This window comes from Strix aluco, chromosome 25 (genome assembly GCF_031877795.1).
Source record: "Strix aluco isolate bStrAlu1 chromosome 25, bStrAlu1.hap1, whole genome shotgun sequence".
In the NCBI taxonomy this organism is placed as follows: Eukaryota; Metazoa; Chordata; class Aves; order Strigiformes; family Strigidae; genus Strix; species Strix aluco.
In genome coordinates, this window is record NC_133955.1 from 4,472,572 (window position 1) to 4,492,292 (window position 19,721).

General features: G+C 42.3%; 1 protein-coding gene across 1 annotated transcript in view; it reads left to right on the top strand.

The window, feature by feature from the left end:
• Window positions 1–19,721, top strand: part of ILRUN (inflammation and lipid regulator with UBA-like and NBR1-like domains) — a 32,854-nt gene that overhangs the window by 8,052 nt on the left and 5,081 nt on the right. Inside the window, exons 2-4 of the mRNA XM_074850255.1 lie at window positions 6,799–6,953; window positions 10,595–10,792; window positions 13,197–13,525. Coding sequence (XP_074706356.1) covers window positions 6,799–6,953; window positions 10,595–10,792; window positions 13,197–13,525 — 682 coding nt within the window. The remainder of the gene's footprint in view (window positions 1–6,798; window positions 6,954–10,594; window positions 10,793–13,196; window positions 13,526–19,721) is intronic.

Genomic DNA, 19,721 nt, shown 5'->3' on the forward strand with positions numbered 1-19,721 from the left:
GACAATTATAGATTGGTGACATAGTTTATACTGAGGAATTAGCAGTTACAGAATCTTTTGCGTGGCAGCTCTTGATTACTTTCCACTGGGAAGAGCTGTTGCCTGTTTTCAATGGCAGCAAGTAGAAAGCAGCTCCTGCTGTGACATTCTCAAAATATTTTACCCCACACTTAAAGCTCCTGACCACCTGCTTTAGGAGGGTTCAGCTGCTGGGGGTGGCTGTGTGGACTTGTGCTTACAGCAGCATCACAGTATTGATTCTCGCATTGAGCCCGCTTGCCGCCGTTTGGCCAGGTACAGCGCTCGGCCAAGCGCAGGCACCGCGGTAACGGTTACGCTGCCGATGTGCCTGTTTGGATGTATATAAAAGCCTGGTAAAGGGATTTCCTCTGGCGGTTTGGGGTGCACTGAAAATGGGGTGCCTCTTCTGTGACCTCTCAGTTTCTTTCCTTGAGCTGCCGCTGCAGAGAGCACAGCGTTGCTTCTAGTCACCACAGGTTTCTGTTGTCTTCCTGGAAATCCCACTCGTATTTGGAACTGGCTGTTTTCAGCTAAAACAATGAAATGTTTTGCTGTGGCTTCATATGAGAAAATACATAAGCTTCAAATTAGCCAGCTCTTTTTTTTTTTCCCCCACTCCTTCAGCTGTGTAAGTTCAGCTTAAAGCTTTTAGCTTCCCTTAGTGGTCTTTTTGGATCATCTAAGGTAGTTTTCCCAACCTCATGGTTTAGTATATGAGATACCTTAGTGTAAGATAACTGACATACAAATTTTGCTTTCTGAAATTAGGTCTATTGAAAGCTATTCACTGATTAAAATTCCAGTCCTTCAAAGCATCTTGAGACTTTCCACTTAATTGCCATGTGTCATCTCTATTGAAAATGTTGGAATTGAAAACTCCAGGTAGAAGTGTGCTTCCCTGTGGCGTAACGAGTGCATCTCCTCCCCCCACCCCCTTCAGCTTTCTCTGAGGCTTTTGGTGAGGTGTCTCCCACTTCAGGAGCGGTAGCTTGGCTGTTTGAGATGTCTTAGCCCGTAGTGTCATCAGTCCCAGTTCCCCAATAGCTGGGGCAAATAAAATCCAAATACAGCAATACTAGAGACTGAGACAAAAGGAGTGGTTTCAGGCTTGCCTCATTTGGATGTCCTCCATATACATTTTTAGTCTCTCCCACCTGTACCATGTAGAGATGTTCCATTATTTAGGAGTGAGAAATTACCCATCTGCTGCACTATTTCCTTTGCACATTTCTTTCTGTTTTTAACACCTTACGGGGTATTATAGTGCCTGGTTACATACTGCATTTGGAGAACGAGAGAAGGGCCTGTAAAGGCTGAGAATTCAGTTACAGAAAGAGCACAAGGTGTTCTATGTAGCATATTATGTTCTTGAGACTTTATTGTACTTTTATATCACTGCTCAGTTTTTTTCATTGCACGTTTCCAGGAGAATAACACCTGAGTTGCTTTCCTCATGACACAATGTTGCACCATAGGTGAGTGCTGAGAACATACAATGAACATACATTACAGCTCGGGCACTTGCCTGGCTTTTCCCTCCCTCCACAGAGGGAGAGAAATGTAACTTGGCATTCACTTCATTACGGTTGCTCTGCACAACAAAGTGACCGAGTCCATTTGTCAAAGTGCTTTCTGCTCGGCCTAATAAATGTCCTCTACTTAATGTGTATGATCTAAGGACTACATCCTGTGTGAAATGCTAAATTGAAGGCTAACTCAGTATAGCCTTTGCTTTTTCTGACAGCTCGGGAGAAACAGAGCACTGGGAACTTGCACCCCTTAGCTGGTGATAGGTGATGTGGCTGTAGGAACAGGCAGGAGCCAGGAAGAGCAAACTTTTGCCTGCTGGAGTTTGAGCTTAAACTGTGACTTAATTTGAATTTTTACCTCCCAGAAATATTTAAAAAAAAATCTTTTTCTTTGGATCTGTCGTCAAAAAATTTGACAATAAATGAAAACTTAAGATTCCTATAACATTTATAGTTAAAATTTTAATGTTAAAGTTGTTGCTTTCTACTGTAAATGTTACTTTGGAGTGGAATTCTTGTGTGTTACCATATATATTAGACAACCTGCACAGCATTAGGGATTTTTTTCGAGTTCAGCTCTTTAAGCTGCTGGATTGAGAAATAACCAAAATACCGAAATAACCATTCCTTGTGTCAGCCGTGCACGATGGTTGGTGGGAGAGGTGTGTGGGAAGGTTACAGCTGCTGCATGGGAGATGAGGCCTCCGATTCACTTCCCCTCTACCTCTTTTGAGAGTGTCTGTTTGCCGGGACTCTAATGTCCCTTGTCTCTTACGTTGGGATGACCTGTTTGTATTGCTTTCCTTCCAAGATGCTTAACTTCTATATGTTGAAAGAATCTTGTGTTTTATTGGTAACAGAAGGATTAGTATTGTGCATATGCCCTGCTTTGCATAAGGCCGCAGTGAGTAAGCCTCAGTGCTTCGGTTTCTTCACCTAAAAAAAGAACCTGGTTCAATTAATTAAAAAATATTTCCAATTATCTGTATATTGCTTTTTGTTTGCACAACAGTTGGGTTGTATAAGATGGCCTCTAGTTTGTGAACTGATTTGGAAGAGTTTTTTATTTTTGAACACTGCGTGGTGACCTAGTTAATTGGGAGTAATTACTGTCTAAATATATTGGTTTAACATAACAAAAGGCTGTCTGGGAAAAAACAGGGAAGGGAAAGAATGGCTCAAGATAAACCACCCCTTTGCAAACACTTAAGAGTTGTTAAGGGACATCTCCAGAGCTATTAGCAGGGAAGGTTTTAACTTCACTATTGTAATTTAGCTCCTGAGGCTTGAAACAAAGCAGCAGAGCAAAAGAATTGATCTGAAAAGGATCAGTTTCTCTGGTTCTGCGGGTAGTATTTTGTTGGAAAAGCACTTGACACGTAAGAGTCAGGGATGCCCTTGGAGAGAAGGGAGTGGGATACCCGTGGTTAGAGTGGATTTGCCTGATAATATGGAGCTATAATCTTTATTTGCTGCTTTCTCCCCTCTGTCTTTCCAGAATCTTGCTATTAGGACTAAAATTGAGCACTGCTGTGATTTTAAGTAGGCTCACCTGGTAGCTGGGGTGATTTCTGATTGCAGGCTTTTTTCAGGAGTTTGAGCCTGAATCCTGTCAGACCTGCTCTGTAAGTATGGCAGAGCTACTAACTGTTGCAGTCCGGGACTGCTCTAAAAATGAAAAACTTGCTTCATTTAGGAAAGGTAAGGAGGGCCTGACACCTGAAGGGCTTTGTTAAGAAAGAGATGTATGGTCATCCCTGTAATTAGGAGAGATCAGCCATGTAAATTACACCGGCTGGGTTTGGCATGCTCATCTTTGTTTCAAAGTTGTTTGGTTTATAATAGTAATTTATCTCATATGGCAGAGAGCAAAGGGGTAGTGTGGTGCAAGTCACACCTAGGAGGAGTGAAAGAAAGCAGGCCTGGATGTGTAAGCAGAAGCCTTTAGGTGATAACCCCTTCCTCTCAAGAGGTCAAACTCTTCGTTCCTGTCCCTGAAGTACCTGCAGTTGGTGCTGTGCGATTACACCTGGGGCAGAAGGGTAAAGACCTTTTTTTTAAAAAAAGGTGTGTATATATATATTTTTGTGAAAGAGACAAATTTCAGGGCCTTGAGTGTGTTTGACCTTGAAGCCACCTCTCTCGTTAATGTTTGCATTTGCTTGTAAACTCCACTAGTGTTGTGCCTATAGTAGAAAGGCAGAGCAGCAGGGTGTACTACTTAGTCTCGAGAACCTGCAAGTAATCAGATAGCAAATAGTTTGCCTCTGGAAATGGCACTCAGTACTGCATTCAAACCCATACTTGAGGGGTTTTGGGGGTAGGGAAGAAGGGGGAGCACTGTCTCTTGGAAACAAAGCTAGCCATGATACCTTGCTGGCTTTGGTGGTTGTGTAAGCAGAGAGCATGACTAAAATGTGAGCGCTGTGGGTATCTCTTGCAGCACAGCAGTGCCATACGGCCTCTCAGTGGCTATCTCTTAGGGTTGTCTGTGTCAAAGAACTTGAACTTAAGTCAGATTTGCTTTGTCATCCTGACTTTGGCTCTTGCGACTTTCGATTTCTCTTTAGTTTCTGGAAGCTTCTTTTTAATTCTCTAGTGGGAAGGCCAAGATGTATCTGAACATCTTGTAGATGTAGGCTCGCCCTAAACAAAACCCGCTGCACGTTGATCAAAACGGTGGGAGCGGGAAGGTGGGTTTGTGAATATCTGATCATAAAAGGGTGGCAAATCTGTTTTTCAGCATGTGTTCTTCTTTAGTTAGTTTTTAACTAAATGCTGCAGACAACTGGGGTTGTTTCCCAATGGCAAAGCAAGCAATGAAATATGACACAGGGAGGGGAAGAGGGTTGGCAGCGAGCCTATGTGCACAAATAGCCCACTACCTTTTGAAGTGTATTTGCAGCCAAGCAAACAAAAAACAGTGCAGGCTGCCTTACAAAGAATTACAGTAGAAATCTTCCCCTTGGAACTTTTAATTTTTCCTCTCAGTATCAATAAAATGTCATTACTACTGCTTCCAGAATCATAACTCACAAGATGTTGTGGTATGTCTGAAAATGGGTTTATGTGGTAGTGGATTAGGGAGAGGAGGAGCTGTGTTGCTGTCTTTTGTAGCTCTTAGAATACCTTTTGCCTTGGGTTGCTGTAATACGGGAAGAAATCCTAGTGAAAACTAAACTCTAGATCATAGTGTTAGCTGGTTGAGCGAACAGGAGTCTCTTGGCACAGCCCTGTTGCGAGTTATGTAAATCTTGTGCAGTGTATAAGCAACAGGCGGTTGGTGACGTAAAACTGAGCATTTGTCTCTATTTATTGGCTAATGTGACATGCACCCTTCCTGTAGCATTTGACTGAGCTGGCTGTATTAAATATAGCCCTGACACTCCTAAGTAGAAAATGCCTCGAGCTGAATAGTGGTTTCTAGTCTGAAATTCATTGTTCTAAACATGGAAATCTTACACGGTGGCTCTTTTGTCTCCCCTTCGTATCAAAGTCCGTTCTGCGCGATGGCGAAAGGCCTGGCGGTAAGGCTCGGTTTGCTGAATTTGCCAGTTGGTCGCCGTGGCCATGTTGTGCAGAACATTCCTCCAGTGCCTCCTAACGCTTTGGCTGTTCGCTGGGAGACTTAGCAGGATGTCAGTAACTCGCAGTGTGATTATCTTTTGTCATTTGTGATGGATTACCGAAGTGATACATCTGTTGTTTAGGTCCTCTCCCAGCCGCCCCCATTGTGGGTGCTTCACAGATCTGCCTAATACTGCTATTACCCCCTTTGACCCCAACTCCAGTGCTATTAGCTACTACACTTGGAATCCCCTATGTTTTCTGTGAGGAGAAAGCAGTGATATTTCTCCCATGCAGTTCTGATTATCCAGAATGTCTGATTTTATTTTTTTTTCCCCGTGAACACTGTAGGAATTGAACAGGAGGCAGTTTCTTTGCTCACCGTTTCGAGCCTCTTTCCAGCTGGCAAGCAGTCCAAAAAGCCCTATGTTTGCTCTTTCTCAGGGTCATACTGCAAATGTTTCTCTTGCTTTCACCTTGGATTTCTGGCTTTGGTTTAGACACATGACGCTCCGCCACACAATACAAACCCTCGGTATATCACCGTACCCATGCAGTGCAGTTTCTGACTAGCCTTCCGCATGGCTTTGGTTTTGGTGGTGGTTCCCAGTTCTTGAAGGCTTTGGGTTTTTTTTCTATCCTGCTCAAAAAAGCAACACAGATTTTTGTAATCATGAATAAAAAGCAGTTATTATGCCCATTGCATTTGGTGAGATTTTACTCATCTCCATTCTCACAGCACCTACTCACAAAGTAAATTAGGGGCACAACCTCACAGACATGCGTAAACAGAGGAATTACATGACTTGCCAAACACTTACATAATAACTTAATAGTATATCGTGGAGCAGCAGCTAAGACTCATGAATCCTCTTCCTGTTTGACTGTTCCTCTTTTCAAATTAATTATCATATGAGTTTCAACTACACCACGACTCAGGAATCAATAGCATTTGTGGCTTTATGAATGTCCTTAATCTATCACAGACTTCCACTGTCATTTGTCTTTATTCAGTCAGAACTTTCGACTCAAATGGTTTATAAGTTCCCTTGAGTTGTCACTATCCAGAGCTGAGCAGGCACTTTAATGATTAATAAATAGTCTTAGAGTACTCATGGCTCATGCATGACCATATGTTTCAAAAGAGACAAGGCTTGAGTTACTATCCGTAGTTGCTGATGCCCTTTGGCCCCAAGAGCCATTGTAAGAGTGTTCTTTGTGTTTTGTTCATCTTGTGCTCTTTTTTGGACCTTTTGTGCCAAAATAAAATGGAGAGGTTCAGTCCTTTGGAAATTAGCTCAGGAAAGAAGGCTGGTATAAGTAAACTGCCTGGTTGTTTATATGCTGCTGCATTGCACTTCACTCTGTTTCTTGAACTTTTCGGCAAATTACATAAAGAGCTAATGGGGTGGAGGTCTTCAAGACTTGTAAGTTCCGAGATTTCCAGTGAAAATAAGAAGCAGAGTAGAAAAGGGCTCTAAAATAGTGTCCCTGGCAAGTAAAATGCTGTATTTTGAGCTCTGTTATCTTGGAGAATCCGTGTGTGATAGAGAGAAAAGCTTTAAAAAAACATGAGTAGCAAAGCTAATATAGTCTGGATAGTATTTTTGCTTAACTGTTTAGGATGACATATGTAAACCTGTACTTTAGGTTGTAATCTCTTTTTTTTTTTTCTTTCTAGGAATCTACAAGCCGCCATTGGAGCCTACTATGATTTCGAGAGTCCAAATATCAATGTACCCTCCATGTCCTTTGTTGAAGATGTCACCATAGGTGAAGGAGAGTCCATCCCTCCTGATACCCAGTTTACAAAAACATGGAGGATACAAAACACAGGTAAGGCTTTTAGACTGTAGCAAAACCCACATAGCATATATTATGGGATAGGATGGCAGATCTAAGGGAAGAGGTGCTGGCTTAAGGCAGGAGGTTCACTTAACTGGGAACAGAGCCACCCTGTTCCTGAAGGAGGTAGCCTGCCAACCCATGCGTGTTCCCCTTCTTACATTGGCACAAACATTTTGTTGCAAGATGTGCAGCTCAGTCAGTTCACCAGTCTTGTTCCTTGTGCCAGCACACAAACAAAATCTCGAGGACACTTCCAGATAAAAGAAATTGAAGTACAAGGTTTTTTGGGTTTTTTTATGAAAGTAGTTAGATCTGAAAACAGATTAAGAATCCTTAGCCAGTCATGTTTCTGATCACTTGATGCAAATGGAATACATTTAAGTCAATGAAGAGATGGCTTTCAATCTGAAAGCCTTTTAGCTCATGAGCAGCCTGTATGTTACCACTACCCTTCGTCACACCATTTCTCTGACCGTCCCTGTTGTTTGGGCGTTGGGCTCTCTACAGAACCGTGTTCTCTGTGGAGGCGGTGATGCAGTGAGCTGACTCTGAGAAGAGGTAGTGATGCAAGGGTAATGTGGCAGGTACCCTTTACACTCTGACAAAATTGTTTTCTTGTGCTCTGAGAGGACGCAAGGCTGGAGAGACCACATTCCAGTATGAAATAAGTCAAAACAGTGACTGGGATCCAGGAAGTGAGACTAAGCAAAATACATTCTCAGGGCTTGATCTGTTGGGATGTAGTCAGAGAGAAAAATGAGATCCATGGATGCAAAGTGGAATACCTCGTCTTCAAGCATGGCAATGACAGGATGTTGCATGAATGTTTAAGCTGTGTGTCTGAATTTAATTGACCTGCTTGCACTTTTGTGAAGAAGAATGATAGCACAACAAGGTATAATGTCATGAATCATCATGAGTAAAGTTCAGCTGTGTTAGTATTTCTACTTGTAAATAACTGCAGTGCTTGAGTGCTGTACAGATTTGTGCTGAATATCAAAGTATAATAGAGACTAAAACCATATAAAAAAATCTACGAGTATTTCATCAGGACATGGGAGGTGAGAAGAGGGGGTGTGTGTGTTTAGGAACACTAATTTATAGAGACTGTATCTTAGAGAAAGGGCTTAATTATTTCAGTTTACTTTTCCTGCCTCCATTTGTTGGACTTATTACAGTGGAAAGGCAACACATATGGGTTGCTTAAACTCCAGTAATGTGAAAAATTGACTGGCAATTTTTTTATAAATGTCTCAAATACAAGTCTTACAAATGTAGTAAGTTTGACAGGTCTTGTTTCTCCACTACTAGTATCTTAATTTGCGTGTGTTATGACTGCACCCCTATCTTTCTCCTTTCAGACTCCTTCTTCTTGTTCCTCTGATGTATTCTTTCCTACATGCAAATTGTGCCTTAATTTAACATCCTAGTTCAAGCAATGTTTCATTGTTTTTGGAATGTTTGACCTTCTGAAATCCATGGGCCTTCTAAAATGAGGAAAGGGAGTTAATCTTGACTTACGAGTTCCTGGCAAGGCCAGCATTTGTTTTGGCTTCTGTGAGGGTTAAAGCTTGACTTCTTAAAATGTACATCTGTACTCTTAACAGTGGTGCTGGAGGCCAGATCTTGTTAAAACCATGCTGTTGAGGCATGTTTTAGTTAAATGCAACTTCACATACTGTGTTATGACTGTGCAGTTTAAGAAGGACCGTAGCATTTTAAAACCATTTTATGGCTTAATTAAGGTATAATATCAAAGGACTATAGTGTTTCCAGATAATATCTGCTTGTTAGGTAGATAACTGAAGCAAAGCCAAGGTTTTTAACAGCTCTACAGGAACCCTTGGTTAAATGACTTTGGTTCTAGAACATGAAATACCTGAGGCATGTGTCACCGAAGCGTTTAGTGTCTGACAAGTATGACAGGCAGAGCTCTGCGAGATTGTCAGTTTTAAGTGTGCAAGCAGTAAGCTAGGTTCAGTCAGGTTTTCATATGTGTTATTAAAAACTAATACCCTGCTCTGATACCTTCCAGGACGGTGCTTGGCTTGTCTGCCAAAAGACCAGTTTGTATAGTAGAACCATTGCTGAAAGAGCAGCAGGATTTAACAGACTTATTTCCTCTTCCCACTCTACCTCCAGCTGCTGCTGGCTCTGCAGGACAGTTACTACAATTTATCATCTCCTGAGAGATGAGTGTACTGAAATAGAATGACATAATCATCATTTCATTTTATGGGGCTTATCAGTTGCAGCGTTCTAGGCACCTTGCAAACCTAAAGCCATTAAAACCGATAAAAATCACATAAATTATTTAAACTAAACCATGTTGCTGGGCTGCCAACCTTTTCAGATGAGACTTCATGCTCAACTCCCACACGCCATAGTCTGAGGTCAGCTAGTCACTCGGCTCCTCTTTCAGAGCCTCCCTATCTCAGCACTGTTTCCAACTGGAGTGATATATCCCCCCACTCTGAATATCCCACTTTACTTGTTCACATCATGCTTTCCCTGCTAGATTGTGAATTCCACAAATAAGGACTTGACTAGAAAACCAGTCCCTGCCATGTCTTCACTGAAGTATCCCCAGGGATTAAATTAGCAGGCAAGCTGTTGCAAAGGATGCTCTTTGGGGTAACCCAAGGTCAGAACAGCATCCATCATTCTCATCTCAGACTAGACATAGAGCGGTTCCAAGCTTCTTGGTGGTTCAGGCTTTCCGTGGCTGTTTCCATTGACCTCACCTAAGCAGAAGGTATTCTTAAAGTCATTGGCTTAGTCATGTCACATTACTGTGGAAGAAGCAAAAGAAAATCCTGCTAAACTGATTTTTCCCGAGTTTCAGAAGCACTTTTCGTCTGCCCCAGTACTTGTTATCTTTGGCAGAGATGACTGTGCTTTCAGGTTGTTTTCTGTATCTCTACAGATTGCCAGGTCACGCAGTCAGTCCTGGTATCTGCAGTCTAAACATTGATCTCCACAAATAAATCATGTGTTCACAATCCTTTCCACCTTTGCACAAGGCTGAGAGAAGGCTTGGTGCAAGAAGGGAAAGAAATCCATTTAGAAAATAGTACTAGCTCTTCAATTATAGTTCAAACTATGAGTTCCTCCTGAGACTGCTAACAGGCTTAAAAAAGAATGAATCCCTGAAAGAAAATGTTTCCAGCACTTTGTATTAATAATGTGTATTTTGATGTTGCAAGGCTCAGGAGCTGCATGTAGGGAGGCAGAAAAAAATGAGGGGGGGGGGGAACCCCCACTGAGGTTTGACCTTATCTTTGTCTCTAGCATTGTTAAAATATGTGTGTGTTGGCTATGTTGATTTTTTTTGCAGCTGTTACATTGTGACTCTGAGAATTTTTCTGTGTAATAAAGACCTAGAGATTATTCAAATAGAAATACAAATTGCCCTGCTGGTCTCAGAATGGACCAGTTAAACCTTGTCTGAACACTGCATTCTTCTTCAGCATCCATTGCTGGCTGTGTTGTGTGTATCTTGGTATTCCTTTGACTGTTCAACAATTGCACAACTGTTTTAATAAGCATGTTTCATCCAGTCTTACACAAACAGACACAAAGCTTTTCCTGGTGCACTGTCAGTAATTCTTTCTTCTGTTTAATCCCAGGGACAGAGGCGTGGCCCCCGGGGGTTTGTCTGAAGTATGTCGGGGGAGACCAATTTGGCCACGTAAACATGGTGATGGTCAGGTCCCTGGAGCCCCAGGAGATTGCAGACGTCAGCGTTCAGATGTGCAGCCCCAGCACAGCAGGAATGTATCAGGGACAGTGGCGAATGTGCACCGCCACGGGACTCTATTACGGAGGTGAGTGATCCCTTTTCCAGCACTTCAGGCTCTTCTTCACGATATTCCCACCGCAGACAAAATGGACGCTCCTGGCCCTTTGCAGACGCTCTCCTGATAACCACATGGTGAAGGTAGAGGTCTGCCAGCTCTGAGACTAAATATAGAAAATAGAATAGATAAAACATCAAGTGAGCTGCTTTGTTGTCTTGGTCAGCACAGAACTGTTTTCTAAACACTAGAACAAATTGCAGATTACACAAAGCTGTGAAAAACAAAGGGACTTGTGCAGTTCTCCTGGAGACTCTTTCCCAGTCGGTCCTTGTCAGGATTCATTCCCAGTTTTCCAGTGTTGAACATTGTGAACTACATATGAGCATAAAAATCTATTTAAGTGGTGAAAACCTCATCTGAGAAGTTAAGGCCCAGGTTTTAATACGGTAATTTGGTGCATCTACTGTGAACATTTTCCTGTGTTTAAAAACCACTTTTTGATATTTTGCCTGGTGCCTCAGCCTCAGCCACCAACATCTTCATTCATTTGGAGTCTTTCAGTCATTTTTAGCCAGCTTTAGTTTATAGCGAGAACATCTTTGTGTCTGTTTTGGCAGTTGGGAGTATCCCAAGTTACATGGCTTTGAGTGAGAGATGTTAGCACTCGGAGTCAAAAATAACTCTTTGCTCAGAAGCACAGGGTTTTTGGCAGAATTGTCAGTAAATGCACAACTCTTCAGTGTCAAAAGTGGATGTAACTTGTCCCTGACGAAAGGGCATGAATTCCTCTGCGCAGGTTGAAAGGCCTGTTCAGCTTGCGTTGCGGGCTGCAGGACTGTGTGTCTATAAAGCCAAGGTTTTCCCAGCTGCTGACAGTTCAAGATCTTATTAAACTTCCTGAAGTTGCACATTTTGCGAGAAAATGACCTACAAATTAAAATCCCTTTGGCTACCGAGCTTTGAGTCAAAGATGCCCTTCCCCTGCTGGATAATTAATGCCTTTTATGCTAGTTATCCTCCAGAGGTTAGGCCCAACAGCAGCGTGAGGCCCTGGCGAGCAGCCGGGGCTGTGGCCCGGTGTTTTTTCACCCTGGCTCGCCTTTGATAGCCCTGGGGCTACTGAGGCAAGCGGGCGGGCCGGGCGTTGTGCCGCGGGCGGGCAGCAGGGGGCACCGCGGTGCCGCTGGCGGCTGTAGGGGGGAGGTGGGGGGCGGGGGGTCGCGGTGTCCTGGGCTGTTGTGGAGCATTAATGGTCTTTATAAGGGGGTTACAGCCCTGGCAGGGGGCTGGGGGGCCTTAAGCAAGTCGTATTTCTGGAAGGTCACCCCCCCATCTTTAATTGGGTCATAAAATGCAAACTAATGAGCCCCAGCCCCGTTCAACCTGGGGAGGGACTGGAAGGAGAGCTTCAGCGAGTTAATGCTGCTTGAGAAGCCTTGGTGGTAAAACCCAGCAGCAAAAGGACCTGCTGTCTGCCCCCCCCCCAGGCCACCAGTGGCAGCACGAAAGAGCCCCTTGTAGGTTAACACCTGATTGCAGAAAACCTGGAAACAATTATGTGTGATGTGAGGTGCTGTTATTAGATCTGCTGAGATGAGATAAGGTATTGCTGCTGTTCTTTTTAATTCACTCTCTCCATGCAGCAAAACAAAACTGGAGCACATTTAATGGAGAGGTGGGGGGGGGGAAGCAATAAAACTGAATTTGGGTACATACCAAGAAATGTAAATAGGCCATAATGTTTGCATGAAGTGTAAATGAAATGGTAAGTAAAATAACAGTCTTATCTATGTACAAGAGACAGACGCGCATTAGGTAAGAACTGTAAATATGTTCCTTATTCTAACCAGTAGTTTGCAAATTTATGTAATAGTCTACCAAGCTGGGGTATCTTATCCACCTACTGTGAACGTTTTGGAACTGGAATGGAGAAATTTTGCAGTGAATTGTCATAACTACCTTTAAGTCACCCTTCTGTTGTTTTACTTTAATAGCTAAGCCTTTCAAAGCTCAACAAAAAGCATTGCCTTTTCTTTACCATCAGAGTAGAAGATTGGCAGTGATATCTTCTGGCTCTCATTTCAGTCTTGCTGCCTAGCCTTGGATTAAGTCACTTAAGGTTTTCTTTTTTCAGTGCATCCTATTGGTAATGTGAAGTGTGGAGCTTCAAGTTGTCAAGTTTGGTTTTTTTATGTATTCTTAGCTGGTTCATGTAAGTTCAGAAGGAGTAGAACTTGCCTGGTTTTCTTGAAAGCTTGGATACAAAATTAATGTTTAATCCGTTCTTCTGATGCTTCATAAAAATGTATTTTAAACAGTCAGTCTTTTTTTCTTGCTATTGTAAAGGATAGAATTCATGTTCCGTTTTTCTCCTTCTGCCCCCTTCTTCATTAACTCCACCTAGTGACAACCTGAGTGTCTCTTTCCACAGATGTCATCTGGGTGATCCTCAGCGTGGAAGTTGGAGGACTTCTAGGTGTAACACAGCAGCTGTCATCCTTTGAAACAGAGTTCAACACGCAACCACATCGCAAGGTAGAAGGAAACTTTAACCCATTCGCCTCTCCACAGAAGAACAGGCAACCAGATGAAAACAACCTAAAAGACCCTGGGGGTTCCGAGCTAGGCACAATCAGCAAAAACACATGGGGGCCTGCTCCTGACCAAATCGAACAAGATCAGAATGGACTGTCACAAAACTCTGTAAATCTCTCCCCCAGCAGTCACTCGAACAACTTGTCGGTAGTGACATACAGTAAGGTAGGTGCCCTGGGAGAACAGGAGAATGGGTAGGTGATGAGACTGTGATGTATGTAATAGTTCTTCGTTACAAACTGCAAAGCCCTTCCCTTCTGCTTCTGCCAGACCTGCTAAGGAAGGTTTTGAATTTGACTGTCTGACTCTGCCAACTCCTCATGTTATATTAAAATATTTTTGCCTCTGATAGACTCTACCAGATCAACCTTTTTGGTTTTTGCTTCAAGTCCTTCTTAAAATTTATATAATCTTGTCTGGGTGCTGTAACTATTAGTGGCTGGAGCCTGCTCCAGTTGCGTGTGCAAATAAGTCAAAATATCTCTCTAGATGTGCTCCTGAGTTTTACATAATTTTGAAAAGAGAAGAAATAACCACACCCCCCAAACCTAAGATAAACCAGATAACTTCTTTTTAGCTGGTGTGGGGAGACTACAGAGCTCGACATTTTGATCCCAGAAGCTACCTGTCAGGAATAGTCAATCAAAGGACTATTCCTGTCTGTCCTTGTCTTGTTTATAATTGTAGGTGACTTTTAAATTATCTTTACTTTAAATCTCTCTCAAAAGCTTGCTTGGTGGATGCTATATGAGTCTGAGTGATATTTTGACTGGTTTTATTTGCTTGTGTGTGAAAAATGAATTGCAGGATTATTTACAATTCAGAATCCACCTGTTAATGCAGCCAGTATGTGTAGGTGTGTACTGTCGTATGTCAAACTAGTTTGATTTTTAAAATCCTTTAAAAATGCTTTACTGTACTTTAAGCAGGCTGTGTAGGACAATAACACTTGGTTGCTGAATGACTTAATAAAGCCCTAATGTTAGTTCACCTACAGCACTTTAGTTCCTAACTGGATGAACTGCCTGTCCTCTACCAGTGGATCATATTTTAGTGACCTACTTTGCACCAGGGCTATGCATTTTTTTTTTTACTGATGGCATGCGCGGGATTGACGGTTTGACAGACTACCAATCACCCTTTTTGTGTTTTGCACCCCAAACATAAATTGCTATAAGCTGTATTGGCTCCTGCTTCAAGATTCTCGCTCACTAAAAGTGAAATGGATGGCTTAGGAAATGATTAGAAAATAAAGCCTTTCACCTATCAGTTCAAATACAGCCTGAATTAGCAGTGACCGAAAGTCACAGCCTTTTAGTGGTTGCTTGGTGGATAGTGGTGTTCCCTGAGGAGCCAGGCCGTTGTCTGACTGCAGAGGCCGTCTGTATACTGATACAGCTTCTCTGCATAAACTTTATCTCAGGTGCTTCAGGTGGGGAGCGCTGCTCTGCGGCTGCCTGTTGTAGTATCCCGGCAAAGATTGGTAACAGCTCTGTGTGTCAGCTGATGAAGAATAAAAATCAGTTACTAAGTACAGCTTTGGTGAGATAGTGGGCTTACCTTAAGCCTTTCATAGCTGAAATGCTAGGTTTAATTTAGGTGGGAAAACTCAATTCCATTTTTGGTGGTCAGCTTTAGGCTGGAGGTGGCTTCTTTTTCCCCCTTGCCTATTTTCTGAGGGCAGAGCTTGGCGATTGCTTCGTAGTTGATTTGCACTTGCAGATGGATGGATGTGGAACTGCTAATGTATGCACTTCTGGAAAAGTTCCTGCGTAGAAATTCTGGATGTGGCGTTTTGGCAGTAACGTGGCCTTCAGTTTTTGCTAGGTCTCTCCCTGTGGTATATATCCTTACCTTCCTAGTGAGAGGGGAGCGGGGTGGGCACCAGGAGGTGGAGTGTACCAACAGATTCTCTCCTAAGAACATAGGTGTAAGAAACTGATACCTATTGGAGGTGCAGAGGACATAGCAAAGGTCAGCTATACTGTGGAAAAGAAAAGCCAAAAAGGAGTGTGAAGCACTACCAGAGAGGATTTCACTAAATTTAAGTAAGCTGGTTTAGCTAGTAACCCAAAGTTCATGATCAATACTCTTAGGAGATGTGAGCCATTATAATCTAACCTCAGATATAGGGTAGGTGGCCTTTCTCCCCCCCTTTTTTTTTCCTCTTGTTTTGGGGCTTTTGTTTCTTTTTGTATTTAGAGAATACTCTTGGGTGGATTTGAGGTAGATCATATGAGATAAAAGCAGAAATTTTGTTTTTTGCTTGTTTCAGAAGGGATAATTTTATAGTCCTTTTTGGAGATGGGTGGGGTATGTGAAAGTTCACTGATTTTTTGAGGGGTTTTTGTCTCTACTACAGTGTTCCTATTTGTGACATAATAAAACAAGTTAGCTTTTCCTTTGGACACCGTTATTAAGGTAGGTCTGAAGATCAGAGTCCTGTTCCAGCCTTGTGCCTCCTGTCCAGGGCAGGAGGCATTCTGCCATGGACTCGATATTCACACTGGTACAATACTGTTTCTGTTTGAGTAGGTTTGACATCCTAGATACTTGATCTCATTTAAAATTGCCAGGTGAACACGCCCACCTTCCCTGGTACAGGTCTAGCGCTATCGCATGCCTCCTTCCTGCAATCTGGAGATCCTTCTGGAAAAGATGATACTTTTTTTTTTTTTTTTCTAAAAAGGAGTAATGTGTAAGCAGCATCCCCAGCTGGGACTCGGACTAAGTGGAAAAGGGCTTTTTGGAGGTGATGTCAGAAGTATTAAACCACCTAAGCAGCAGATGGTGTTCCGGTACCTGTTAGGAAAAGCTGTATCTGGCCCATCTTCCCCACTTCCCTGGGGACTTGACCTGTACTCTGCTGCTTCAGAGGGGGAAAGAAAATACAACGTTTTGAGCTGTTGTCTTGTGATTGAATATTGATGTGAAAGGCTTTATTTCAATTTCTAGGAGCAGACAAGAGAGTACTGTGGGTTGGTTATGTAGTTGCACATTAAGATTCCTGGATTTTATTTATCTTGAGCAGGACCTCTAACATTTTTGTCTGCTTTCATGTACCCAGAGAATGGAGTGAATCCCTAGTCATGTTTGACACACCATTTGGTGAGATACAGCAAAGGGGATGGGTAAGGTCTAGTTAAGGTGTTCAGCAAGGCTTATGTCCCATATTTACAAGTAGTATAAGCCCTTAAACATTTCTCAGATCACTGTGGAGGCTTCTTCTCTGCCAAGAGATCGTGGAGAACCCCAGTCATGCAGCTGCTTGAGACTGTGAAATCTTTTGAGCTAAAACTAGCACTTTCTGGCATCTGCAGCTGTAAAAACATACTAGAAGTTGCCAGACCTTGTCTGTGTTAGTTCTCCCTCTGGTGCAACTGAGCAGGTGTGACTTGTCCTCTGAAATTCCCCACTGGAGTAAAGATCTTAGCGACACTGGTGTGCCATCTGCTGCTGGATTAGACAAGTGTATCAATGTTTCACATGTGGAAACATCCAAAATGCTTTTATGCAGCAGCACAGAGTACGAGGTTTGGACACTCTGCTCAGTGAAACAAACTTTTCTAGGCAAAACCAAGCAAAACAAGACACTGAATTCCCTATAAGCAGATAAGATGAAACCTGTGATATGGTTGAAACAAACTGAGTGTGATCTTTATTCCTGCTGTAATGTATGCTTTCCCTGGGTCCACCCTGCTCACCTTATCAAATAAGCTGCTGGAAGGTTGTAGATCAGGGTCTGTGTTCAGGGCATTGCTTTAAGCATGTTGTTGTTATATCTATTCCCAGTGGAGTTTTTGCATGTTCTTAGAATTAAAGATGTGCTTAAATGCAGGATAGGATGCTTATCTCGGGATAGGGATGAGCTGTATTAGAGTCCAGATATACCCATGCATGGGTATTTTATTCTCCTCTTTGGCAATCGCTTTCTCTCTGTATTCTCGAGAGAGATGAGGCTAATATAGCTTCCTTCTATTTACTCGCTCCTGTCTCATAGCAACACTGTCGAGGTCACTGCTGCTCTCTTGTGAGTGTCTTTTACATTAAAAGCGCAAGATGCAGTCTTACAGTGCCTGGGGAATTAGAGTTAAATTTCTTAACTAAGGAAAGAAACGTACAGGTTTAAATGTCTAAAAAGATCTGAAGTGGATAGCCATATACTGACATTCAGATTGTACTTGTCACCTATATATAAAAAATATATATATATCTAAATCTGTTGCCCATAAGAATTGAGGAATTGGTGCCTTCTGTGTAATGCAGAAAACTGCACGTAGAAGTTCTGATTCTGCAAAGATTTGCCCCTACAGAACTCTTATATAGTCACCGCCGTAGCAAAGGGCATTCTACAACTTGTCTGGTATTAATCTGTTCTGTTCGTTACTCATGCTACTCTTAAAAGCCCAATGAAATATAAGCCTATTTGGAGTTCACTGAATTAAAATCTTAACACCTCTTTTCCTGATGTATTTTTGCTCCCCATCTTCGTTCTGTGTGGAGCTGAACTCTGATCCATGCTACCTGACAGCTTTCTATACATGAGGGGGAACCAAACCTCTCTCTCTCTTCTTAGAGCCTTTGACTGGCTTCCCCTCTCTCAGTTTAAAAGTTGCTGCTGCTTCTAGATGCGTGCTTCTTCCAAACCAGGACGCTCCAATTTGCCTATTTGGGGAGTACCTCTAAACTTTAGACAGAAATTTTTCCCCTGGAAACTATTTGGGTACCAAACTATATTTGTGGGTAAGGAAGACACCCCAGAAACATTTGCTTCCATGTAGGAGAGAAGCTCCTTCCATCCTGGTATCTGGTCCTTAAACTGGGCTAGTTACCGTGTAGTTAAATTCATTTAGAACAAAGTGGGAGAACATTGGACTCAAAACTACCATAGGTACTCTTTGACAGCCACACTGCTGCATAGCATCTGCAGGCTAAACTGATGTTGCATGAGCTGGTTTGCTTATCTGGTGAAAAACTACTGTGTTTGGATGCTGCATGTTAGCTCATCCATGAAAACCAACAGTCCGAGTGCTTTTGGACTGTGGGAAATATGAGATAATCTGATTTTAGCTTAACTTTGCTCCATTGCAGGCCAACAGTTTCCCTGTTCTTTTATCTCTGCAGACTAAAAGCACGCCATTGATTAAGTTACAAGAGCTGAGTTGTTGCATGGTAACTTAATCATGTACCTGAGCCCTCATGTACTTCATCAGCTGTGTGCATCTAAACCAGCCCTACGAGTGGCTGCACTGTGAGGGGGTTCTTAACTTCCTGGTGGTCTTAACTGCCATGCCATGTTTGCACAGCATGCATGGAATAAAAATTTAAAGAGTGCTCAATACTTTGTTCTTCTGTTTGTGTTCAGTTTACGTAAGTTAGTCAAGAAAACTCTGCGTAGTTTGGAGAAGCACTGACTAGGAGCGGCCCAGGAGGTGATGAGGAAACGGGGACTTGTAGCGTTGTCTGATGCTACTGTCAGTGTACACTGGGAGACGCCTGTATTGCTTTGCAGCTGTGCATCAAACTCCTGTCTCTCTTGAAGTGTACCTTTTATTGATCTTGACTCAGTCACAAAGGTGAAATAAAGATAGCTATTTGAAAGCCTGTGTTGTGATGGTTTATGAAAGATTAACTTAATCTTCGTTTTATTTCTAGCACAGGTGCCTTCTTTAAAGAGCTCAGTATTTACAAAGGCCTTTAACTTTCCAAAACATCGCAATTCCCTTCTAGATGCAGAAGTCAAATGATAATTTATACCAATAATATTCATGTAGAGTCTTGAAAAAACATGGTCCTCTGTTCTCACATACTTATCTGTATGAATAGCCAGTATGCTTTCACTAGCAAGTTAGCAATTACTTCTGTGGAAGATACTGGAAGAACTGAGAGTAAATTTGCAAAGCTGCAGCTGAGCTTCCCATAAAGACAGTGATCTCATTTTGAGAGTAGAAGGGAATTCACCAAAAATAGTGTGAATAATTCCTCAGTTGAAATCGCTCAGAAAAACTGCAGTGGTATGCAGAATTATTTTTGCATGTTTATGATGTAAAATATTGCATACAAGGGATAATTATTCTTGAAAATGTCATGTAATGGAGTTTGGTATTTTCATTGCAGCAGTAACAAGTTTTCAGGTATCAAGACGCTATTACACTGTGCACGTTGAATAAATGCGATGAGAATTGCTCTGCAGAGAGCTTGCATCTTACTGAGGAAGAAGAAAGAAAGTATTCTCATTTCACAAAGGGGAGTAAGAGTTTCTTGCTCAGGGTCTGATGTTAAACCAAGTCTACGCTTGATCTTAAAGGAAAGAAACAAGTGTGGTTTAATTTTGTAAGTTCTTGTGTACACTAATAAATCT